This window comes from Cuculus canorus, chromosome 15 (genome assembly GCF_017976375.1).
Source record: "Cuculus canorus isolate bCucCan1 chromosome 15, bCucCan1.pri, whole genome shotgun sequence".
In the NCBI taxonomy this organism is placed as follows: Eukaryota; Metazoa; Chordata; class Aves; order Cuculiformes; family Cuculidae; genus Cuculus; species Cuculus canorus.
Window position 1 is genome coordinate 16904584 of NC_071415.1, and position 26107 is coordinate 16930690.

The window sequence follows — 26107 nt, forward strand, 5'->3', positions numbered from 1 at the left end:
TTTACATACATGCATAGAAGATGCATCAATTACTCTGTACATAGTAAACAATCACTTTTAATGTTACCTCCCCCTTGGAAATTCCCTCCTATATATGAAGAGAAAGGCTTCAATGTCTTGTTTAAAAGACACCTTTAAACAATCTACTTTCTATTTTGCATGCAAACCCACAGACTGTCGGGCATCGGCTCCTCAGCTACTATGAACCAGCTTAACTCCATTGGCAATCTGGCTGAAAGAGGCCACCGCAGAATAGAAATGTGCATGTTCCATTTCATTGCTATGAAGTAATTCATCTTTGGTTATGATCAATAACAAGCAATGCTTTCCATCCCATGGAGAAAGAAGTTAGCACAGAGCTTCCTTTCCATTTAACAAATTCAACAGAAACTACCCAACTTCCATGACATTTTTTCTGTAAAGGACATTATCAGGATGTACATTCTCTTGTGATATGACTACAGCCACACCAAAAGGCACTGGCCAGGAAACAGCACTCCATCGTGCAGTGCTGAACAGATACACAAGCTCTACCTCCAAAGAGATCCTGACTTAAAACACAACAAATCATCAGAGAAAAAAAGGGCAAATGCACACGCAGTAATAGGCTCTGCTTTTGTTACTACTATTGCTAAGCATTTCATATTTAAAACAATATGCAAATACTAAAGGCTAGTTGTTTACATTAGCAAAAAAGGGGATGATGCTTTTCAGCTTCTTCTCAGACCTTCTGGACACTACTGTCATTGTGCTGTGCAATTGCGGACCCGTGCTGTAAGGGAGCATTAAAGTAAATAGCAAGATCTGTTTTTTATCAATGCAAAAGTGTGACCAGAAATCAGCGTTAGTATTAAAGTAGGAAAGATATACAGAGATCATCTAAAACAGGTAACATAAATACCATTTTCTACAGTATTTTAAGAAAGCTGAAGCCTATGAGCAAACAGATTAATTATTCAAATAGCAAAGTCTTAATATAATAATTTTCTACTTTTCAAAGAACAGACCATGCATGACCTCTAGATTACTTCCTAGTCTGTATCTAAATTGTTATACATAGAGAAATATTCTTATTAAACAGAATCTAGTGCAGAACAGTAGCTCAGCAGCAGAGCCAGGGTGCAGACACCTGGACACTTGTTTCTAGTCCTGCCAACAGTCTATTCTGGTACCTGGTCAAGCTGTGATCTGGGTAGAATGTCAGTGCTGAGCACATATTTTTGAGCAGACTGGGTCTCCCACTCAGCCTATGCGCTGCCCTCTGCCAAACAGATGATCTTCTGTCCAGAGCTTGCAAGATGTAACCCTTCTGTCATCTCAAGCTACTAGTTATTGTTATTATCACAAGTGCTGCACTGCACTCAGCTCCTGAGCTGTGAAACAAAACCAGACATGTTTATCTGAATGTGAAAAGGACATGTCTGTACTGAGCCAGAGAACCTGCAAAACTCTTGTATGTATCTGTATCAACCAACTCAGTCAACAGCGACTGCAGTCTTCAATTCCATTTTAGAAAGTGTGGAGTTACTCAGTCCTGAACCTATGCCAGGCATTGCAACAAAACCAACACTGCATCTGAAGCACCAGAGTGGGAGACTTACAGCCCTGTCATCAGTGTATGGTAGACAATAACATACGCATGAAAAACTGAAGACAGAGGTGAAGTATGATCACAGAGCACAGCAGTACGCGAAAAGGCTAAACACAGCAAAAGCACTGGTTAAAACCTGCTACCAGGACGCTGCAAAGCCATGGGATGTTAAAAGGCATCCAGGTGAGGCTTCATGATGCACAGCAAATGATGGGTGATGAGTCAAGAATATCAGCTACCCCAGTATCAGCCAAGACGAAGGTGCCATAACAGACACATGCAAAGCTTTTTTCCCGTGGCCTGATCAAACACTTGATGAAAGTTAGAAAATATTTTTCATTATACCAGTACAGAGCTTTTCAAGACAGTCTGAGATTTCTGGCCTCAGTGGTTACTCGGAAAATTAGAAAGGGTTTACAGGCTTATTAGGTTGTAAAGAAGATCACAGAACCACTAGGTTGGAAAAGACCTCTTGGATCATTGAGCCCAACCATTCCTATCTGACACTAAACCACGTCCCTGAGCACCGTGTCTACCCGGCTTTTAAACCCCTGCAGGGCTGGGGCTCCCTCCGGTGCCCGGGCAGCCTCTGCCAGCGGTGGAGGGCAGGCAATAGCACACGCGTGAAAAGCTGAAGCCAGAGGTGAAGTGAGGATAGTTCCACCAACAGAGAATCTTGCAGCAGACAGGTCCCACGGACAACTTGAACTGGCAGCTACTTATCTTTTTAACTATTCTTCCACTGGCCCTGTGGGAAGATTATGTCAATTGTTGTTTTCTGGAAAATTATATGCAGAAAGCTCCCCCGGCAGGGATCACCTGCCGAGCTCACCAGGCAGCAGCCGCCGAGGGGAGCCGAGCACCGCGCCCCTGCCCCGCTGCCGGGGAACCGGGACAACAGCGGGGCTGCCGCTCAAGCGCGAAGCACATCAGAGGCTGCCGAAACCTGTGAGGAGCGGCACATCCAATCGCACCCGCACAGCCGCGAGCAGAGCCCCGGCTGCCCCTGCCCCGCGTCCCACAGCCAACAGCCCCTGCCGAGCCCCCCGCGACCCCCGCTCACTTCTCCCCAGCGCCTCCGCCTTCCACTCGGTCTCCTCCACGGCCCCGTAGCGCCGCATGGATCTGTCGGTGCCGGCGCTGCCCGCGATGGACCTCCTCAGCTCCATGGCCGCTCACTCCATGGCAGCGGAGCGCGGGCGGGAAGAGGGGGAGCGACGCGCATGCTCAGTGCGGCGCGGGCGGGGCGCGCGGGCACCCCCCGCGGCCCCCCGGGGGCTGGGCTGAGCGGGGCCGGGCGGGTGAGGAGTGTCAGGGAGCTCCTGAGGGGGCTCTGCCCAGCGCGGGGCCGGGCGGGTGAGGGGTGTCAGGGAGTTCCTGAGGGGGCTCTGCCCAGCGCGGGGCCGGGCGGGTGAGGGGAGTCCGGGAGCTCCTGAGGGGGCTCTGCCCAGCGCGGGGCCGGGCGGGTGAGGGGTGTCAGGGAGCTCCTGAGGGGGCTCTGCCCAGCGCGGGGCCGGGCGGATGAGGGGAGTCCGGGGCTGCTGGGGGGGCTCTGCCCAGCGCGGGGCCGGGGCCGGGTGGGCTTTAAGGCCCCTTCCAACCCAAACCATGCTGTGATTCTATGAATCCTTCCAGTAGGAAAAAACACCTTCCAGAGGGAGGTGCCCCTGCCCATCGCAGGGGGTGGAAGTGGATGGACTTTAAGGTCCCTTTCAACCTGTGGCTCTGGAGCGCGTCCAGAGAAGAGGAAAAACTGGTGAAGGGGCTGGAGAACAAGTGTTATGAGAGGAGCTGGGGGTGTGCAGCCTGGAGGGGGCTGAGGGGAGACCTCACTGCTCTCTACAACTGCTGGAAAGGGTGTAGAGAGGAGGGAGCTGGGCTCTGCTCCCCCCTGACAGGGACAGGACAGGGGAATGGCCTCGAGCTGCGCCAGGGGAGGGTCAGACTGGACATCAGAAAAAATTTTATCCAGTAAGGGTCATTGGTCCCTGGCAGAGGCTGCCCGGGGAGGGGGAGGAGTCCCCATCCCTGGAGGTGTTTAAAAGATGGGTAGATGAGGTGCTCAGGGACACGGTTTAGTGGTTGATAGGAATGGTTGGACTCGATGATCCAAGAGGTCTTTTCCCAACCTAGTGATTCTATGATTCTGTTTCTCACCATTTCCATTTAATTGTGTTTTGGGAATGAGGCCGCTCAGGCCAATTCTATGATTCTACGCTCCTGGGATGCTCGGAGCGCCCAGCTGCCCGGTTCTGTCCCTGCCCAGCCCCACGCAGCCGCTGAGCACATCTGGCTAGGGAATAATGGTCAAATCCACAGCCGCTTATGGTTTTTGTGGTCTAACACAATCTTGGGTTGCTGCACGTACAGCTTTCTCTTTCCTGACAGTCCTGAGCTGAATGGGATAATCGTAGAAGAGTTTGGGATGGAAGAGACCTTAAAGCCCATCCAGTCCCACCCCTGCCATGGGCAGGGACACCTCCCACTGGATCAGGGCCCAAGGCCCATCCAACCTGGCCTGGAACCCCTCCAGGGATGGGGCAGCCACAGCTTCCCTGGGCAGCCTGGGCCAGGGCCTCACCATTCTCATGGTGAAGCATCATTCCAGCATCAGGTTGCCAAAACCCAGAGGACGGCACCCAAACAAGTGATGGGATTTTGTATTTCTCATAACCATATGTATTTTTCATAAGCGGTTTCGGTGCTTATCCAGCCTGCTGGGATTAGAAGAGGAGAAAATGACTACGCAGGAAGCACAAGTATGGTAATAATTATTGTTGTTATTATTTTTTTCTTCTGCTGTAGGGGAGGTTGTATGGATACAATCCCTGAATGGCATTTTACAGTTGTAGAGTACCTCTCCTACTGAAATATATTTGCACTTTACTGTGTGGGTATCATTTCTGATGTAAAAGCGATGAAGCAGGAGTCAGAGAGGTTGTCCAGTGCCCCACGGCAGTTCAAGGTTTTTAGCAGTCCTTGCCCAGCTGGAGACTGATGGGATACTGGTAATGCTGAATGCTTACTGAGTGCATGAAAGCGTGCTTGTTTATCAGCTACCATTGCCTACAAACTTGGCCTTGGCTTCAATTTTGGGTGGGAAATAGAGTTGCACCAGGGCAGGTTTTGATTTGCTATTAGAAAAAATTTCTTTACTGAAAGAGTGGTGAAGCACTGGAACAGAGTGCCCAGGTAAGTGGAGGAGTCACCATCCCTGGAGGTTGTAAAAAAACTTGTAGATGTGGCACTTCAGGACATGGTTTAGTAGGTGGTGTTGGGCTGATGGTTGGACTAGATGATCTTAGAGGTCTTTTCCAACCTTGATGATTGTATGATTCAACCATGAATAATCCAGAAGTCCTGCCTCTGTCTTCAGTTATGTACTAGTTGGACCGACACACATTGCTGCTATACTCATGAACAAATTTGCTTGAGTGGTTTGCTTCACGTGTTGGAGGAGAGAAAATCTCCACATCAGTTTTAAAATTCTAACACTGACAATCTCTATTACCATTTTGCTGCTTTTTCTGAGAACTGGAATTCGCTAACAAACTAAAATGAGTTGGACAGGTCTTCAGGGCACTCTGATTTTCCCCTGTTAGCTGTGCTCCCCACAGAGTCGCCATCATTTGAGCACCAGACATACTGGAAGAGCTTTTGTTAACTGTGCAATGCTCCATCCTTGCTGGTTTTGGCTTTTAGAGATGGAGCCCAAACAGAGCTGTGAGTCAAGTAGAAAAGCTGGTGGCAGCACGCTGCACAGCTGATTTTGGGCGACAGTGCAGCTGCCTGCAGGGGTGGGCTGGACTGACTCACTTGAAGAAGTGAGGAACACAAGTGTGGGAGGAAGAGAAGAGCCCATCTGGGATCTGGATGAGAGTTGGACTAAGCCAAACAGGCTGATTAGGGAGAAGGGCCAATTTTTGGTGGATCTGAGGACTATTTAGCTTCAATCCATCCCATTGAGTTTTTTAGATAATTGTAATCCAACTGCATTGCTTAAGAGAGGAGGGAACGATCTTAGAAATGGTTGAATATTTAAAGCTGTGCATTTGTTAGTATGGAGGAAAAACAGATGCTAACTAGAAAATTGGATGCACAGAGTTTACTTGTGTAAAGCAAAGACAGGTGATTTATTGTAACTAGGAAGTTTTCATCTACCCGTTTTGAAAAACTTCACTCAGGCAAAATTCCTATGGCTTGTAAATCAGCTGGGGGAAACCGGTCTGTGCTTTCATGGAGCTTCTTGGGCATCTTAGATTTCTCAGCTTGAAGTTCTCAGAGCTCTCTTGCCTTTATGGGCACATCTAGTATATCAAAAGGGTTTTCTAAAGCTGCTTTGTGGATGTGGGGTGGGCTGCAGTGAAGGTAAAACCCGAGGTCATTGTTCTTTCTCAAACAGTACAGTCATTCTAACAGAAAAATAACAGGAAGTATTAAAATTCTACGCAGGTTTTTCATTGATTTATAATTACAGTAAAATCCTGCAACTCAGCTGATGAACCAAAATGGAATTAAGTGGATTATGCACAGTTATTACATTTTGTATGCATAAATACTCAGATCTTTATCTAGAAGGGACAGAAGGGGCATTGTGCTGATAGAAGTTAACTGCTTGCATGACACAGGTTGTGGGACTCCTATGAATCTTTCCTATAATATTTTTTCAAACACCAAGTCTTGTTTCAGAACATTTCTGTGTTGGAGGAGTTACCATAATCCCTTAATATTTGATGTTGTAGTTAATCTTATTTCCTGTGAAAATATCTCCTCTTGAATCATCATCCCTGACCTCCTAAGGTTCTCTGTAGTCCCAGATCCTTAGAATTTCCCCAGTTCCTCCTGGGACCCTGTGCAACCTCTGACTCTGGCGTGAGTAGAAATCAGTGTCATAACAGGCTTGTCTGAGGCTGCTGCAGACAGAATCTCTCCTGCACACTGCTGTGCCACAGGACCAGATGAGCACTGTGGGGAAGTGGACAAAGCTTCACTTGGCACAGGGCATACTGACAAATGAGGGTCTTTGCAGCTCTTGCTATCACCACTCACGTTAGTGTCCCTCACCTCTGTCATAACGGAGTATGAGCTTGTCTGAGTAAAAGGAATCTTACTGCTCCATGAATTCAAGTTATCACAGAGATCAGGACTGTGTCATTCTAACTGTATTTCTTTCCCAATTTTATTATCACTGTCCCTAAAAGACCTGTATTAGACCAGAGTAAATCTCATTTGCTTTTCAAAGAATCATCTTTAAACATGATCTAATTAAAAAAGGGGGAATGGGATAGCTAAAATTACAGGAAGATCCTTGATACGGAAAATACTTTCTTGCTGTAAGCTTGCACCTTCAATTTTTGTACCTAGCTCTTATACAAATTTGGAGATTTATACTGTGAAGTTGGGTCTGATCTAGCAAATATTTAGATAACTCTAAGAAAGAGGAGGAGTACTTAATTGCTTTTCTTCTCAAATGAAGATAGAGCCTTGCAGGACTGAGCTCCCAAAACACAGTCTAGGTTGGATGTAGCTTGTTAAACATTTAGCCAGTTTAAAATACATTTTGGGTGAAACTGAACTGATAAATCAATGGCCTATGCTCAGCTATGCCAAGTTTTTAAGTGTCTGTGTTTGACAATAGTGTCCGTACCTGTATTGAGCCTATTTGCAAACATTCCTGCGAGGTGAGTAATAGAGACTACTAAAGCTGGCACAGTACTTTCCACTTATTTAGATTTATCTCAGCTATTTTCAGTATAGAAGGTCAGAAAACATGGCACAAATTCAAGAGATGCAGTAGCAGAAGAGACAGGGCCTATATATTTGGTAGAAAGAATGGAACAATCCACACAAATGGCTACAGTTGTGACCAGAACACAGATTTCAGACACGTACTTCTCTAAACTCTTTTCCTCCTTATTTTATTTTTGTCTTAGTAAACTCTTTCTACATTCACTCTCCTTTTAAGGTACAAATTTTACAGAAAAAGCTGCTACAGCATCTGTCAGATGTTACTAATACCATGAGTAGTGAAGTTGTCCATGTAAGAGTCTTATTTTTGGCATTTGGAGCCAACTCCAGTGCTATGACTGGACTGACTGTTGTGCAGGTGAGTCATTGTGCAGGTGGCTTTTGTATCAGTGACGGGTGGCCAGAGCTAAAAACAGATGCTTGACTTCAGTAAATGTAGATGTTGACATAAATTGGTCTGCAAATGCAGGGGACTAAAATGCAGAGGAACCTGGACAGGCTGGAGAAGTGAGCCTGTGTGAACCTCATGAGGTTGCCTTGGGCAGCTTGATCTAGTGGGATGTGTCCCTGCCCATGGCAGGGGGCTTGGAACTAGATGATCTTTAAGATCCCTTACTATTCTATGATTCCATGATTCTATAGGTAATATTTCTGTGTGTATGTGGGCATGTCCACTATAAAGCAATAAATGTACGGTGTAAAACTTTCGAACAAGGCAGCATGCATCCCCAAGAACAGCTCTCGGGGCCTGAGCCTTTCCTCATTTCACTCAGTCCAAAATGTGAAAGTGGCTTTCTGTGAGCCTCCATTTTACCTACACAAGTTTGAATCTTGCACAGAGAATTCAAAACTGCTTGTGAGCTGTGAGGCACACGAAAAAGCTATGTCAGCATCTTGCTGGTCCATGTTCCTACGCCGTGTACATGCTTCACTACCAAGTGTTTCACTATCTCCTTTACTGGAATTGGAAGCTATAACATCACAGCCTTGAATTCTGAAAGGGTTTCTTTATGACTTGAATTTGTCTCCAGATTTGGCCTACAGACAGTAATAGAGAACCTGTATTACATTGTTTCTCAACTTCTGCCCAAAAACAGTAAGCAAAACACCATATAGGTAATTGCCATATCGTATCTGGTGTAATTACTACAACAACAATTCATTACTGTATGATGGCCATTCTGAGCTAGATGTTAAAATAAGGCAAAATCCTTCAGTGTCACCAGTGTATCACAGCAAATCAGCTGCAGCTAACAGTCTTGTTACATTTTGCATGTAAAAGGATGTGATGCGTGAAATGAAGTAGCTGAACACCCTTAGCAGATAAGTAAAGGTAGTTTTTGCTTCACAGAGATATAAGCAATTGCAAGATAAGAATACCACGGGGAAGAAGACTTTGAGAGGCAAACGTCCAGGCCAGCACAGAACAAGAGAGAAGAAAAGACTAGAGGTGGAAAAAGAAGTCATCAAGAAGCTTGTATTTTCGTTTCTCAATATTTGCGCAATGAGAGGAAGGCTGCTTTCCTGGCAAATCAAAGAAGTAAGTGTGAGGGTTTATTCTTATGTACACACAGATTAAGGGCACATCTTTCTTACAGTGAGATACTTTTGTATTGATTCCAGGCAAGAATGTTGTAACTTAATTTACCCTGCCACAAAATTCTGCCATATAAAAGGACACACAATGCAGAACAAAGCTGGCACTTCCTCCACTGATAAAGGATCTCATGTGGTGTAGAACTTTGTGTGCGTGGTTCTTGAGTCCATATGGGCCAGACACTATTTATCACAGCCATCTGAGTGCTTATGCATTTTACTTCTGTTGTAACTGGATGAAGTACAGTAACAGAACTGGGAACAGCATATTCCCACTCTCCCCATATATATAGTAACTGAACTAACTACTAGGCTATATATTCATGCTCCCTCTTGGTCTCTTTTTTATTTAATCAGTCTAGACAGTGTAAAATGGAAGAGTGACTGCACCAAGATTCCATATTTAAGGTCATCTCCTGCCAGAGGGGAGCATTTGCATAGATGTCCCATGTTACATCGCTTACAAAAACCATGACTGTGCACAGACTCTGACCTGCCACCCTTCTTCCCCTGTTGATTTACAGCCCCACTTAACAACTGCCTTTCTCTGAACACAGCAAATAAAAAAGGCCTGTTGTTCAGTTCTCTCATGTACCTGCTGCTACAGCAGAGCTGTCCTTCACAATGTCTTTTACAAACATATTCCATGCCTCATTAGTCTTTTCTGGTCCTGAGACTTCTCTCAGCACAAAACCCCAACCATTACTAGTGTTGCATAGAGGGGAATGATGCATTTTACTGCACTCTTTTCAATGAAGTCTGGTTTTCTATCTGGACACATGGTGCAAGCCTTTTGAGCACTGCCACGTTAAATTAATAAAATGCAAAAATAGAGGAGGCAGTGTTTGTTAGCGTGGATGATGTTGAGTATACGCAGCATTCATACAGATATGTAATCTACATTCCTCATTCTTCTTTAAAATGGATTACAGTAATTTACTGATTGTGAATTCTCAGTGCATCTTTGAAATGAAGGGAGCACGTACAATCTTTGGCTGTTTAAGCACAAGAGTATTAAGCAGAAGTAGAAAAAATTGTCCAGGTGAGGCATATGTGAATTGGTCACTGGGATTAATCTTCACAAAAAAAGCTTGAACAATGATTTAGCAAGGGGGTGACAGAGCTAAACATATTGTAGTTTATCCAAGGAATAAACAAACGCTTTAACAGTTTACCACCAAATGCATGCAGAAGGCTTTGCCTTCTGTACCAACTCTTTAACGTTGTTTCAGAAAGGCAATAACAATATCTTATTGGAATGTTAAGGCTAGATTGATTTAGATTTAACTTCATAAATTACTGTTTTCCTAAGATCCTCCAGTATCTTAAGACTTTGGATAACTTTCTAGAAGATGTCATGAAACTTGACATCACTGGTTTGATTTGGGAAAAACTGTTTGCTTTGCATTGTGCGAGGATTCAGACTGAATGATCTCTTTTTGTCCTGTTGGCCATGAAGTCTGTGGAACAGTTTTTCAGCTTGAAACCTTGCCATAAAGCTTCCTTCTCATTCTAAATATACAGAAGTTACAGTAGGGAATGGAGGCAGTGTCTCTCTTCCAGTTGCGGATTACATTACTCTCTTCAGCCTAAAATCTTCTGAACAGTTTCCTTCCCAAGAGTATCTCATGCAAACCATGCTGAGCGTACTCCTTCAATAAGGACCCCATTGCTAACCTCTGTTCTTTTTATAAGTTTTTTATATCTTTTCTCTGCCCAATTTCCTCAGTTTCTTCTGCAAATGTATTAATTACCTAAACAGGTAACTATATCAAAGATTTACCTTTTATTAATAAAAGGGAAATTAAGTCTAATGGCTTCAGCATGAGGCTTTGAAGATGGGAGTTCTGTTCTGAATTTGTTCAGAAGGGGCAGATGATGTATGTAACTTAACTTTCAAAGGGAGTGAATAATCCCTGCTTGTCTTTGCTGCTGTGTTAAGGCCTACAACATCCAAACGATGTCATAGACATCATTTTTTTTTGCTGCATGTGGTTCATGAAGATCCCGTAAGAACTTTGTGCAACACCTGCCTTTGTTTATACACACACTAATTAAAGACAGACAGAACCAAAGAACAGCATTTAATATTTATTAAGCCTTTGCAAAAACACAGACATTTTTCATTCAACTTGAAACTCATTATTTTAGTGAAATTCAAGTATTTCTTGCACATCTCACTGGATTGGCACTAGCAGTAGAGGCAGCAGCACGAGCAGAAAGCATTGGCACTTACAGCAGAAAATCAGAAGGCTAAAGCTGCATAGATTTCAAAGGTTGTGCTGTACAAAGAATTTAACGTATCGGATATGGTAGCAAACTACAGGCAATTTCACCTTCACTGCAGTATCAAAGTCGTTATTTTATGCTGTGTTACTGGATGGTTGTTTCTGCTGTGAAAAAGACAGAGGCCTTCTGGTGAACTTTCCAAGCCTAGAAGGATGTATTTTGCATACCAGAAAGCACAGGAGGTATTTTTGCATAAAAGATTTGCAGTGGAAAAATACATTTTTAAATTCTCATTTTATCAAATTCAGACTCTACACCTCCACAGCCATCCAGAATAACACAAAGCTGGAACTGCACCTGATATAAATGTCTTCGCATCCCATTTGCTCTTAGAGAGGCCCCATGACTGCATGCCTGGTAGCTATTGGCAGTGTGTTCCCTCCTTCCTGAGCACTTATGTGATGTATAATTCTGTTCATCTTTGTGGTTGTGGAAAGCTGCATGTTAAGCTGGCAACAGGACCAGTGCAATTCCTTGAAATAGTCATAAAGCCACACGACTGTTTTGGAAAGAGTGTCGGAGAGATTGGGACAAGTCTCACTCATGGTTTTTCCCTTTTTTTTCTTTAAGGAATTACTGAATTACTAGAAGACACAAACAAAAGTTTATATGTATGTGAGATAGGGTTGAACTGGATGACCTGGGCTGGACGTTTAGAGGTCCTTTCCTACCTCAACCATCCTGTTATTCTGTGAAATTAATCTTATAAGCAAAAAAAATTTAAAAGCTGCATTAATTGATGCACATCAAGAATTTGTCCCAGTACAGCTTCACTGTTTGGTATTATGTGGGTCTAGAATGTTCAAAGACCAATCAGTGCTCAGAATGTAAAAAAAAAAAAAACAAACCAGTGAAAAAGGACTTGGGTTACGAAACTGTCAAGTACCGTAACATGAGAAACAGAGGAAGTGACAGGATTATACACAATCTAAAGTTTACTGCAATATGAGAGCTACAGGCTTCCATTACATGAAAGAACTTTGCACATAATAGAAATAAGGAGAGAAACCCTGAAACCTGCAGTCAGAGAATCAGACTTTTTGAAGACAAAGAAGGATTTAGATTGAATTCCCAAGCAAAAAGCTCACAGCACAAAAGCCTACTGTAATAAATCACAGCTTGTATAAGCTTTTAAGCTGTTTAAAATAAAAGATGGATCTTACATTCATTAAACACTCCTGCTGAGGAAAAGCATTGGCATTATACAGATCATAAGGATAGTTTTGAATTCTTGATTCACCTGGGGATTAAGTTTTACTAACTACACCCATGCAGAAATACTCTGTGCAGTGAGTTGCAGCAGAACATTGCATACTGCTTACAGCAAACCAACACCATTTCACTGTTTCACTCTCTTTGTAATGTCATTATTTTCCAGTTCCCTTCTCCGAGTGAATTCTATTAATCATTAAACACTTAAGGCACAAGCAGAAATAAAAATAAATAGTATCTGTAAAAAAAAGTCAAATACTCAATCACCACACCTTATCTGAAACTTAAGTCTCGCTGAATAGAACAGACCTTAAAACACTACTCTAATCCTAAAAAGATCAACTGAAAAAAACACGGCTGAAATTGCTTCTTTATCCTGAGGACCTCATATACACAATAACAATTTAACAGCTACAGCTGTCGGAAAGATCTATTCACTCATCTTTCGTTTTTAAATAGATAAATAAAATGCAGTTAGTTCCTCTGTGGATTTCTACTTCTACTGGGATGCCCAGCATCAGGACTGCCCAAATTCACTGCGGGATTCATGCAGCAACACCCACTAAATTGCTCCCATAGGGACATGTAAGATAGACACCAACCAAGGGAATTCAACTCCCCAAATGCGTGCATCTACAATGAAGCTATCTACACAGCAGCCAGGCACCTGAGCCTCTCCGTTCTCAATGGAGAGAAACAGAGTACACGAATTACCATGCCCTAAAACAGATGTCTGAAGCTGCTTATTTTCCTCCACTGACTGTAAACAGAGCTTAAACTGATTAGTCAAGTTGCAGATGTCCACACTACAGGTGTCGGAAGTCAATTAAAATTAATTCCGCCTAAGATTATAGGCAGGTGTCCTCTTCCAGGTCTGCCTGAGCAGCTGAAGATGGAATTGCAGTGACTTGTCTGTCCTGAGACGGATGCTACTTTCTCCACCTGCCTGCCACGAAAAAAGACTGCAGAAGCAGCTCCCCCCCCCACCATCCACCCTCCTCCCGTGTCCTGTAGTCAAAGCCATAGGGGTACCTTGTATCACTCTTGACCACTGGGTTATGCTAAACAAGTTGATTTTACCTGGAATAGATTGGGCAGCACTTGTATGAGTCCTTTCCTTCTCTAAGCTAAGCAGCACTGGGCTCCCATGGTGACAAGTAATTGTAAGCAATATATTAAGCAGTGCAGCTGCTGGCCAAAGGAATGTGTGTTTATAGCCTAAGCAGGCTTTGGTCTACTATTTAGCCACAACTCCAGAATTAAGACATTCCTCAAAGTGCTTTACTGTTACTGTAGCAAAAAGGGTTGAGTCTTCTCTTTATGTTCATCATCAAGATGACTTAAATCACATATTGTTTCAAGCTTACAATTTAGTAACTTCAAAGCTTAAAATCCCATTTTAATAAACCAAGGGTTCCTTTGGTTTCAGCTTACTGCAACAACAGAAATTTGCAGTTCCTGTTCTGAGATAAACAAGCACATTTTAAGAAAACCCAGTGAGCACACCTGCATCCAGATCTGATCCTCATTTGACAAAGCAGACTTATAATTTCTTTTCACCTTCTCCTAGTCTCCTATGTGTAGTGACACTGTGTCTGTTATGAACAGGAATGTTTAAAAGCCATTTGAAGAAGAAATGGAAGTTCTTTATATATATATCCATACATGCATATGTATGGATATATACATATTGTTTTGAGGTGGATTCTGGCATTCACATTACCTTCTTTCCCATGCTCTTTTTCTTCAAAATCTTAATTACATCTTGAACATAATGAAACAGTAGAAAAGAATGAAGGTGTCCAGACTCCCATGTACTCTTCAATACTCTGCCCCTGAGGGGCAAATGAAGAAATCGTTGGCAGATACAGCAAAAGCTCACTGCAGTGTTTAATTAGGTTCTATCGTGCAGGAGCTGCTTATGACTGATGCTTCCCCCAAGTATGAATACACAGCATCTACCCCAAAGAACTCTGACCAGAGTTATTCTCCCAGTTAAGATAAAAGATGTGCAAATGCATTGATTTGCTATATAGATTTTCACTTAGAATAAAGCAAGTTTCACCCTAAGGAGAAGTAGCCCCTACAAACACAGCACTTCTGGTTTCTCTGAATAAAACAGATTCAGTGCCACTTTTTAGACAAGAAATTAATTACATTTTGTTCTGCAAAAGCAATCTTACACTGATAACAATTGTCAAGTCTGACAACTGATGATTTAATGTTCTATTCTCCTTTTTCTAGCAACCGCAAGTTGCTTGAAAATTAAATTACAGTTAATATTTCTCCCCAGTGAGGCAGTATGACATGATGTGCAAATGCTTACACTGCCCCGTAAGTCAGTTGTTCCCAGAAGAGATGGGCTGGCAGCATGAAAATAATTAAATGACAATATACAACTGGCCTCTCTTATTAAAAATAAACAGGCACAAAACCAAACTGCTCCACTGTTTACACTAACCAACAAATGCTGAGATGATTGTTTTTCCTAAATACAGCAATAAGGCTACTGACCATAAACTCAGTTTAACAATTAGAATACGTTCAGAACTAAAGTTCTCATTTCTCTGATGATTCTCCATCGGCATTGACCTTCTCTCTTTGGAGCCACATAAATACTGACTTTGCTGTGCCATCTCCACTCTGTTGCGAAAAGCAAATGAAGGAAGCCCAGACAAAGCCACAGAGGCCAGTGTAAGCTGTTCGCAGGTAAACAGGGACCAAAAGGAAGTTTGACAGCTGTGTTGGAAGGAGAAAGAGCCCGGTTAAGCGCACTGTTAGGTCTTAGAACTACACACCCAATAAGCCCACCGACTTCTCACTGTGTTAGATATATTACAAATGCATTGGATCAGGTTTTATGAGGCAGAAAGGCTCACTGAGTTACCCTAAAAACTCACCTGCACAAAAGGCCAGTACATCAGTCCCGTCTGAAATGAAAAGAAATCATTAGTTATTCTTACGGGCTTCAACCACAAAGATCCATTTTTTTCTTAACACGTACAGCAAAGACTAAAAACTATTTGAGTAAAGGTATAAAAGCTGTTCAAATGTAAATTAAGTTGCTTAACTTACAGGCTGCGATATTAAACTTCTAACCATCTTCACGACGCACTATGCTGGGATTTTCTCAAACACTCTATTTGTAACTCATTTTAAATTCAAAACTCTAAGCAGAGTTAAGTCTTCCTGATCACCTGACACTAAATACATAACCACATATATGAGATGGGTGAACAAGTGTTTAAATATGTGAACATTTGTTTCAGCCATGAATGAAAAAAGGACTGAACACTATTTATTTCACACTTGCAATGGTCCTTCTAGTTACTCATTCATGTAAGGCTTTTTTGCAAAAATTAATGGGTAATTTACTCATCAATCATAAGGTCAATAGAAACCTTATGTTTCAATAGGATGTAGTGTTTTTAGGAATAGAAGCAATCCTTTTCTATTCTACCTATTCATAGTTCCACAATGGGGAGACAAATTTACATTACATCAGTTACTCCTTCAATTACATATTTTCTACTATCTTTCTTCTTGCACCTGAGAAATCTTAAAATTCTTAATTTGCTCATCTCTGAGGTAGCACAATTTGTTTTGTCCCGTTTATGTAGAAATGCAAATCAAACCCAGCTTTTTATACCAAAGTCTTCTTAAAACAAGTGTCTGTGTCTCTAAAAGTGAGAAGACTGTCACTGAAAAGTACAGGCTAGATCGAATTCCTCAAAAAGATGTCTCTATAATAAGGATTTGAACAGGTGTTCATGTAAGTGTTGTCAACAGCACTGTGAACCGAACACTGGTGGATGTGTACTTCTTATGATAAAATGTAGTACAATCTTAATCAGTGTTGCATTGTAGGGCTCTCATTCAAACAGAGCCGGATGCAAGTGTTACATATACACATTGCACGTTTTTTAAATGGCAGCATTCCACCCATCTGGCAGCAGTGCTTGCTGCAGACAGCCCTGACCCCGGAGCACTGCAGGTACTAGAAGCTTCCTACACTTAAATAATTGAAGTGAGAGAAAAAGCTGTTGAAGGAAGGAATATTTCAAATATTTTATTCAATACTATTTTTTTTATCAGCTGGGAGATAAGCGCATTGCTTGCCTCACCTTATACGTATTCCAAAATTTCTTTCTACAGTCTGAAAAGATGTCCTCTTTCTTCTGAAGGATGCTCATACCTAGTGGCAAAATATCGACAATAATCAGAAAACCTGCAAAAATGAAATGTTCGTTGTTTTGAATGCTATGCCAAACTCTTCTCAAAATATACTGAATGATGGGATGTCATCCAGACCTGGACAGGCTGGAGAAGTGGGGCTGTGAGAACCTCATGGGGGTCAACAAGTCCAAGTGCAATGTCCTACACCTGGGCCGGGGATGATGTGACTGAGAGCTGCCCTGCAGAGGACTTGGGGTGCTGGTTGATGAGAAGCTCAACATGAAAAAGTTTTTCATGGAAAGGGTCATTGGGCACTGGCAGAGGCTGCCCAGGGAGGTGGTTGAGTCACCTTCCCTGGAGGTGTTTAAGGGAGGTGCTGAGGGGTGTGGTTTAGGGAGTGTTAGGAATGGTTGGACTCGATAACCCAGTGGGTCCCTTCCAACCTGGTGATTCTATGATTCTGTGAGCTGGCAACATGCACTTGCAGCCCAGAAGGCCAACCGTATTCTGGGCTGCATCAAAGGAAACATTGCCAGCAGGTCGTGGGAGGGGATTCTGCCCCTCTATTCCTCTTGTGAGACCTCATCTGGAGTATTGTGCCCAGTTCTGGAATCACTGAATCATAGAACCATAGAATAGCCTGGGTTGGAGGGGACGTCAAAGATCATCCAGCTCCAACCCCTCTGCCATGGGCAGGGACATCCCACTAGAATCCTCAACATAAGAAGGATGTGGAGCTGTTGGAAGTGGTGAGGCCCTGGATGGGCCTCGGAGCCCCTGATCCATTGGGAGGTGTCCCTGCCCACGGCAGGAGGTGGAACTGGATGATCTTTAAGATCCCTTCCAACCCAGACCGTTCTACCATTCCGTTTCCTACCCTTTCCAGTTGGCCGCGTCGGGGACGCGGTGGCCGCGGCTCCGCCCCGCTCCCGCCGCGCTGCCCGCACTCACCCGTGTAGAAGGCGAGGACGGCGACGGGCGCGCCCAGCAGCTGGTCGCACAGCACCTTGCCGAGCACGGCGGGCGGGCGGCGGCCGGGCAGCGCCCGCTCCAGCGCCCGCAGCCACACGTAGCTGAAGTTGCCGTGGAAGGCGAGGGCCACCAGCGCCACCCGCCGCGTCTGCGCCCAGTCGGGCGGCTGCCCCCGCCACCGCCGCTGCGCCGCGTCCCCCGCCGCGAACAGCCCGCCGTACAGCAGCACGTTGCCCAGCCAGGGGAAGCGGCGCAGCGGCCCGGCCATGGCCCCGGCCCCGCCCCGGGAGCGGCACCGGGCTGCGGGGGAGGGGCTGCTGGCGGGGGCCGGTGGTGATAGGCCGAGGGGCGGAGGGTGTGATCTGCAGAGGGGCAGGTTTAGGCTAGGCGTAAGGAGCGATTTCTTCGCTATGGGTGCGATGAGGCCCTGGCCCGGGCTGCCCAGGGAAGCTGTGGCTGCCCCATCCCTGGAGGGGTTCCAGGCCAGGTTGGATGGGCCTTGGAGCCCCTGATCCAGTGGGAGGTGTCCCTGCCCGTGGCAGGGGGTGGAACTGGATGGGCTTTAGGGTCCCTTCCAACCCAAACTTGTTTTAGCCTTGAGAAGAGGGGGCTGATTGGAGACCTTATTGCTCTTTACAACTGCCTGAAAGGGTGTGGAGAGGAGGTAGCTGGGCTCTTCTCCCCAGTGACAGGGACAGGACAGGGGAATGGCCTCGAGCTGCACCAGGGGAGGGTCAGACTGGATGTCAGGAAAAAATCTTTCACATAAGGGGTCATTGGGCCCTGTCAGAGGCTGCCCGGGGCGGGGGGCGGAATCCCCATCCCTGTAGGTGTTTAGAAGATGGGTAGACGAGGTGCTCAGGGCCGTGGTTTAGTGGCAGATAGGAATGGTTGGACTCGATGATCCGAGGTCTTTTCTAACCTGGTGATTTTATGATTCTATGACAGCAGAGCATCACTTGGCGCTGTGCACCATTGTAGTAAATGGCACTTAAAGGAATAGGCGTAGGGACCAGGAAATAACCGCAGCCTGAAGGGCCGGTTCCTCGTAGCTTTGTCCTGGGAGGGCGGCAGCCTAGAGGTTTGCGAAGGCCGACGCCACGCTGTCACTGCCATCCGCCACAGCGGGGACTCGAACCTGTGACCCAGCGGCGGCCGCACTTGGTGCGCACGCGCTGGCGCCCCCCCTCGGGGACTGTTCCACTCAGGCGGGACTGTTCCACTCAGGCGGGACTGTTCCACTCAGGCGGGACTGTTCCACTCAGGCGGAGCCGGGGGGGGGTGAGGGCGGGTCAGCGCGGGCCTGCGCCGTTGCCGAGGTGAGTGCGGCCCCGCCCCGCGCGCCGCGGCCTCGTCAGCGCTGCCAGCGTGGAGCCGGGCCGGGAGCGGCCGCGGGCGGCGGCGAGGGGCCATGGACGCCTCCCTGGAGAAGGTGCGCGTGCGGGGGCCGCGGTGAGGGGCCAGAGGGTGCCGGCAGTCCGGGGGGCGCGGGGTCGGTCTCGCTTCCCGGCCCGGATCTGTAAGGAGTCGCCGGGAGACGCTGTAGGAGCGGGGTGTTGGTTGGTTTCCTTAAGGAGGAGCTGGAGCTCGTTCCCTGGGAGCGTTCGCCTCAGCAGGACAGGAGGGAGAGCGCTGCCTGACCTGCCTTTGCTCTCCTTTTATGTGGAGGAGCTCGCAGCCCTGTTTCTCTCTCCTGCCCGGCGTTTGCCGAACGAAGCGATGTCGGCACTGACAGCGTTTCTTCTGCCGCTGTGGGTCGGTCAGAACCGGCGGCCCCGGAGCTGCCGCACTTGTGGCTCCCGCGGCTCCCGCTGCGCCCCAGAGGCGCGGCCCTGGCGGGGAGGGGAGCGGCTGCCGCTCCCGCCGTGTCGCCGCTGCTGCCGGGCTCTGAGGGCGCTGCTTTGGTACTAAATGTGCTTAAGAGTCGTTGCTGTATCCCTTCCTTTCATGTTATTCACTGTACGCAACGCGTGCAGTTTTACCTTACCTTTGGAGTTGGCCTGAGAAGTTTGAATGGGATGTGCTGTAGTGAAATGAATAGTAAGGGAATTCGGGAAATAACTTTCTGGTCTTTTGAGAGCTCATTTGGAGTATGTTGTATTGTGTTCTGGAGTTCTCAACATAAGAAGGATGTGGAGCTGTTGTCCAGAGGAGGCTACAAGGATGATCCGAGGGCTGTTCCATCCGAGGACAGGCTGAGAGAGTTGGGGTTGTTCAGCCTGGAGAAGAGAAGGCTCCCAGGAGATCTTACAGTGACCTTCCAGTACCTGAAGGGGCTACAAGAAAGCTGGAGAGGGGCTGTTCACAAAGGCCTGTGGGGATAGGATGAGGGGCAATGCAGATAAACTGGAGAGGGGCAGATTTAGACTGGACATAAGGAGGAATTTCTTCATGATGAGAGTGGTGAGGCCCTGGCCCAGGCTGCCCAGGGAAGCTGTGGCTGCCCCATCCCTGGAGGGGTTCCAGGCCAGGTTGGATGGGCCCTGGGCCCTGATCCAGTGGGAGGTATCCCTGCCCATGGCAGGGGGTGGGACTGGATGGGCTTTAAGGTCCCTTCCAACCCAAACTATTCTGTGATTCTATGTCATAAATTAGTTAGTAGCAAAATGGTTTGATAAGTCCCAGTCTGTGAAGAATACAGCGTGAAAGAGTATTTGGGCGTTACAGAGTATTTGGTGGCCTTTGAAAGCTGAAGTTCTTTACTAGTGCTGAGCAAAGTTATAATGACTGCAGCTTGTTCTGACAAGTTTTAATTACTTAAATCAAACTTAATTGAATATATTAGTTTGGAATATGGTCTTTATCAACTGGACAGAAGCAGTAAAAATGGTACGATATGTAGTTTTTTAAAGAAGAAGGCACATTAGTACTGGGCGAGTGTCCTGTAGTACTGACAGAGCTTGTATACACTTGGTTTGATTAGGTCATCATAAGGAGCTTTAAAAACACTGTGGAAACATGAAACACCTGAATTTCTTACCAGAATAAAAGTCTATGTTTTGGTTATTTGTATTCTTCATGTAGGATATAGTCTGTAATGGTGATGGCCCTAAGAAAACTAGCATGTTTGATTTTTTTCAATATATGCGAATACGTAGATGTGTATGAAGAGTTGTTTGGTTTCCTGGCTCTCATTTACCATGTCTTTTTTTTCCTCATGTATGCTAAAAGCTGTGGTCCTCTGTACGTTAGCATATCAATACAATTATTGTCTTTTGGCCGCTTAGCAGTTAGTGCCCTCCTGAAATAGTCTTTGATTAAGATTGTTATAAGTTGATACAATCTGCGCTGTTTCTAGCCTTGAGCATGATATATCAGAAGTCTTCTTCCTAAATGAGTTTGAAATTCATCCAAGTTGGGACATGTATGTCCTCAGAGAATGTGTGTGCACTTACCTTGTGCTTGTTTAAGCATTGTCATAATACATCTGAAACTGCCTTTTATTTGAACCCTGGATTCTGTCCTTATGTACTTATACGTGTAGCTTATTGGGGTGTTAGCGATAAGTACTTTTAAACTTGTTTAAAACTTGTCAAAATTTTGGGGTTTTAATAATAAAGAAGGCATTTTGGCAGAATCACCTAATTATCTGTAACGCATGGTGACGTTGCATGACAACAGTCATTGGGTTCTTGCAAGTAGGAATTTCTTGCTGTCTCTAGAGCAGTGTCTTCCCTAAACATGAAAAAAAATGTTCTGGCTTCTCTCTTAGCCTGTGATTTTATCTTTTGTTACTGCATTAATTACCACAACATCCTGGTAACTTTACGGAAAACTCGTGACACTGGAGCTGCATGCAGATCCTGCTGCACGTCAGGGAAGTGATAAAGATTAAAAGAGCAAACACCTATAGCAGAAGCTTTGTGGTCATACGGTGCCATTTTCATTCAAGCCTCACAGTCATAACTGGCTGGTTTTTTTGTTTGTTGTCTAAAACCTTTTGTGGCCTGAAGAATAAAGACATTGTTCTTGTGGCTGAAGAATACTGATATAGTTTAAGATTAATTTACCAGTTTTTAGTTTTTGATGTTAAAACTTTCTTCTAGACAAACAATAATGTAGTGGGGAAAAGAAGCAAACTTGTCAGGAAATATGTAACCAGCCACACCTGTGAGTTTCTTGCACACACAATAGTTTGTGCATAGACTGTTTAAAAATCCTCTCTCTTACATTAGGAGTACAGCCTACTGAAACACAAATAAAGTTTGTAAAACATTGGTATATGATGCAACATTCTCCTTTTTGAATTTGTAATCAACATTCAGTCTTGCCATAACCGGTGAATTGTCCCTTATCCTTCCGCAGTTGCCAAATGACCTCAAGGTGTAACATACTCCTTATAAAGCCAGAAACAGCTCGCATTTCAGAGGGCTTAAAAAATAATAACAGGGAACTAACCACATATCAAACCTATTGCAAGTTAACCTTAGTGAATTGAATTAATAAATTTTGAAGGCAACAAACAGTAAAGCAGGCCAGTGAATGTCAGGGTGTTTGGAGGGCTTAAGGAGTCAGGAGATGTCAGGTTGCTGAATGGACACCTCAAAGGAAGAAGCTGTGGCTGGTGCTTCATTAGAGCTTGAAAGAACACTGCACGTCTTGTAACCCACCTGGTCAAAGGATTGCCTGAGCTTGATTAGAGTCAGATCCTGTGATACCAGGGGAAGGCCTGAGTGCAGAAACTAAGGCTAATACACTGTCTAATGCAGGTGTTTTAACCCCCTCAAAAAGTGTGGTGTTTTGTGATTCACAAGGTATTCAAGAACTCATCTGCCAGTCTTACTAAAACCAGTTCAAGAACATGAAAAAAGTACTTGATTATTAGTGGGTGGACTTTACACACACTTGATCTCATTTACAGACTAAACTAAAGAAGTGTACTTTATGATGACATATTGTTAAAGTGTGTTCAGAAACCTTTCTTGACTGAGCGCTTTCTTGTTAAAACCTTGCCACACCTATTTTATTGCTGCTTAAAATAAGTAGTTAGGCTTCTGCTTCCTATCTCCATGCCCTTACTGATGTGAACAGAGGAGGAAGCACATATGAAATATAGTATTCAGCAGTAAAAGAGTTTGGTTTTTTTTCTTCCCATAATTCAAAGAAGAAAATAAGTTGCTACATATCCACTTAGCAGTTGGAAAAAAGGGGAATCATTTTTCACTTAAACCCACATTGGAATTCAAAGACTTGCTGGATTTCATAGCATTTTATGGAGCTTGGCGTAACTGAAACATGAAAGATATCATCTGGCAGAGTGTGATACCTTTCACATTTTCTGAAGGTTCTAGATGGCGTCTAATCTTTAAATGGATAAATGTTCCTGTCCAGTTCTCTTGTGTCAGTGTCACAAGCTCCTGCCATGCTTCTAGGATTAAAGTTCATGAAAGAGACTTCTTCAAAACAAGAGCAGTTCTTTGGAAAATACTACTTACTCATCTCTGAACATGTCACTGGTTCAGGGGAAATAAGTTGTTCAATGATTTTTTTTCTTTAAGCTCTTCTGTCTTGACAAGCTCTCTAACAAGTGTCTGTTGTTACCTGGTTTCAGCAGTGAATTCAGGATATGACCTGTTTTGTGTAGCTAGAGTGCTGCCCCTGCTGGAGGAGAGGCCTCTTGTGCATGGCAGGCTGTCTTAAGCTGCCTGCTGCAGGTCCGTTTTGCCCTTTTGTCGAGTTAAAGGGCATCTCTCCAGTTAGTTAAGCTGGAAAATTGGTTTACCAGAAATAGGTAAAAATAGATTTACAAGAGTATTTGGATTAGGTGTTTTGTCATCTGTTTTGAAAACTACTAAAAAGTGCAGCAGGGAAACCTGAATGGGGAAATGGTAGGGAAAACTGCCATTTTTTCTGCCATTGCTAGAGCAGTCTTAACTGATATCTTCTTGTGTTTTCTAAGAGATGTTGGCTTTTTAAATCTCTCGTAGACGCTATTACTTGAACACATTTGAATACCTCTTAGTTGAACTGCTAATCCAAAAAAAAAAAAAACAAAACTAATGAACTGTCAGTTTATGCCAGTTTCCCCCAAATTTCCTTCAAAATGCTGAATGACCTAAGACCTGCCTTGATCAGATTTTTACATAAAAGGGAATAGTAGGAATTTTATTGCTGGTATAGAATAATTATAAAAAGAAAAAATCTTTTACTTGGGCTAAAATGACACACATTTTTTTTAGCCAGAGCATTATAATGAGCAGTTACTTGAATGTCTTGCACTTCTCAAATCCTTCTTGCCTTCTGATGCTCTTTTGTTCGTTGGTCATCAGGCTCCAAAAGAGGTATCTAGAAATTGAGGAGGATTTTGGAAAATCTTGTGAACAAAAAAAAAAAAAAAAAAAAAAAAAAGCATTTATCTGTAATAACAGTGATCTGGATTTTAGCTTTTGGGTTATTTTAGGTTAGTAATAGGTTCTCATTTTGTATACTTTGAGTTCAGGATATACAACAAAGAATCTGCCTGATGCATTAATTGCTATTGAGGATGTTGTGGGGACAGTAGCAAGATAAATGTGTTGTGGTCTTCTCTTAAAAGTTATTATCTTTTTCCCTGAAAGATGGTCGACCCGACTCTAGCAGAAATGGGAAAGAATCTGAATGAAGCAATGAAGATGCTGGAAGACAACCAAAAGTATGTGCACAGAGTAACAACTACAAAAGCAGTAGCTCTTTGTGCTAAGGGGAGGATTGTTGATATCACTGATGTTATGCAGCAAGTAACTTATTTTCCTAGTACTTTAAGGCCATATTGTCATTCTGAAGCTTTCACCTATAGAAATCACCATTGTTTCTCAAATGATGGGATTTTTATGTACGTTCTATAATATTCAGAGTAAGTACAGCAAGTCTGTTTTTTTCAGAGTTGTTAGTTGGTTTTTTTCCCTTGTTGCTATGCGGGTGACTTTTAATACCAATATATATGTAACTCTTCTGTAAGTTTGTACGTTTTCTGTTAAAGAACTTCAAAAACCCAAAATCTAGGAACCTTTTAATTCAGTCTGAGCTGAACTTTTATATTGGTCTTACCTGATTTATTTATGAAACTGTTGTCAGTGAAATAAGTTACAGACATGTCAGTGTGTATTTCTGCAAGTCAAAGTTAACCACATATTTGATGTCATAAGCAAAAATAGTTTATTCTTATGTCTTTAACTTAGAAAAGTGGAGGAGGAAAATGAAAAGAAGTATGCGCGGAAGGATATTCCTGGACCACTCCAAGGCAGGTAGGCACAAAAAGTTTTAGATAATGCTCTTTTACTTTTCAGAATATGTAAAACACGCATAACATGTTTGTTTTCCAAGCAACTTCTGTATTAATGCAAACATGAACATTTACTAAGCCAGGCATTATATCAACTTTTTCCATGCTTATGTAGGGGGGAAAAAAAAAAAAACCAACAAAAAAAATTGTCATCATAGCAGCTATTTCCATAGTCGCATAGGGGAAAAAATATTGCTTGTCCTTGGTGACTGAAATTTTGAACTGTTGGGATCTAATGAAGTATTGGTGGATACAGCTGGGATTGAGACTTAAAGTAAATACAGATAAATTTGTGCTGTAGATTAGAGGTTCATTAAAATGCCCAGATTTTAAAAAAAATAGTAATAACTGAGACTGCTAACATTGAAAACCTAAAAAAAAATAAAAATTCAGATTTTAGTAGATTTTTCCCATGAGTCTGAATTCGTACTTACTGAAGTGTCCTACTATCATTAACTTTTGTATTAAATTATTCAGCAACCTTTTAGTAGTTGATCTGCTTTTCTGAAAGCAAGGAACTGGTTTTGTTGCTATACTCATAATTCTGTAAAAGTGCAGTGTTGCCTTCCTGTCTCATGATGCAGTGTCCCAAGTCTCTTCCTTAGATGCTGGTACTTACCTTTTGTTTTTTTCTGATGTGTTTTTTGTTTTCCCTTCCCCGGTACACTAGTGGCCAGGATATGGTGAGCATACTTCAGTTAGTTCAGAACCTAATGCATGGAGAGGAGGAAGAGGAAACTTCCCAGGCCTACCGGTAAAGCCAACGTGATTTGTTGTATGTGGAAGATGACCTGATTTTGTTATATTCTGATTATTATAGAACTTAAATGTATAAGTGTTTTGAAGTGTAATGATATTGTGCAACCATATAATTTTTTAAAGGCAACTTACACAATACGGTGAGCCAGAATAATCCATTGGACTTGGCTATTTTAAAATTATAGAGCTTTCATTACTAATAACTAAATCGAGTTATGCAAGGCAATTGTTTCTGATGTGACAGTTCACTTCGGTTCCTACTTTCTGAAAGTTGTATTATGTCTTGAAAGTCTTATAAATCTTTGAATACCAGTATTTTTGTTACCATCTTTCCCTGTAGATTTTAAAGGAAAAAGAAGTTTTCCATTTTTTTGTAAAATGGAAATACTACTACCTAACCTGTAGAAGATTATTGAAAACTAACATTTGAAAAACAGTTTGGATATTTTAAAAAAACAAACAAACAAAACCAAACAAATCAAAATAAACCCCAACAAACTAAT

The 26107-nt window shown here is 43.6% G+C and overlaps 3 protein-coding genes across 5 annotated transcripts in view; 1 reads left to right on the forward strand and 2 right to left on the reverse strand.

The window, feature by feature from the left end:
* BMERB1 (bMERB domain containing 1) overlaps window positions 1-2814 on the reverse strand; it is a 46694-nt gene extending 43880 nt beyond the window's left edge. Inside the window, exon 1 of the mRNA XM_054080393.1 lies at window positions 2655-2814. Coding sequence (XP_053936368.1) covers window positions 2655-2760 — 106 coding nt within the window. The 5' untranslated portion in view covers window positions 2761-2814. The remainder of the gene's footprint in view (window positions 1-2654) is intronic.
* Window positions 1-17890, reverse strand: part of MPV17L (MPV17 mitochondrial inner membrane protein like) — a 52781-nt gene extending 34891 nt beyond the window's left edge. Inside the window, exons 1-3 of the mRNA XM_054080394.1 lie at window positions 17564-17890; window positions 16561-16631; window positions 15337-15366 (exon numbers count right to left, since the gene is read on the reverse strand). Coding sequence (XP_053936369.1) covers window positions 15337-15366; window positions 16561-16631; window positions 17564-17852 — 390 coding nt within the window. The 5' untranslated portion in view covers window positions 17853-17890. The remainder of the gene's footprint in view (window positions 1-15336; window positions 15367-16560; window positions 16632-17563) is intronic.
* Window positions 4187-26107, forward strand: part of PDXDC1 (pyridoxal dependent decarboxylase domain containing 1) — a 40867-nt gene continuing 18946 nt past the window's right edge. The window contains exons 1-5 of one of the 3 annotated variants that reach the window (XM_054080386.1): window positions 4187-4355; window positions 8691-8879; window positions 24142-24215; window positions 24742-24807; window positions 25516-25599. In XM_054080386.1, the coding sequence (XP_053936361.1) occupies window positions 4353-4355; window positions 8691-8879; window positions 24142-24215; window positions 24742-24807; window positions 25516-25599 (416 nt within the window). In that variant the 5' untranslated portion in view covers window positions 4187-4352. Of the gene's footprint in view, window positions 4356-8555; window positions 8880-18871; window positions 19017-24141; window positions 24216-24741; window positions 24808-25515; window positions 25600-26107 lie in introns of those variants that run through there. The other 2 variants (XM_054080387.1, XM_054080388.1) reach the window with 2 other exon arrangements.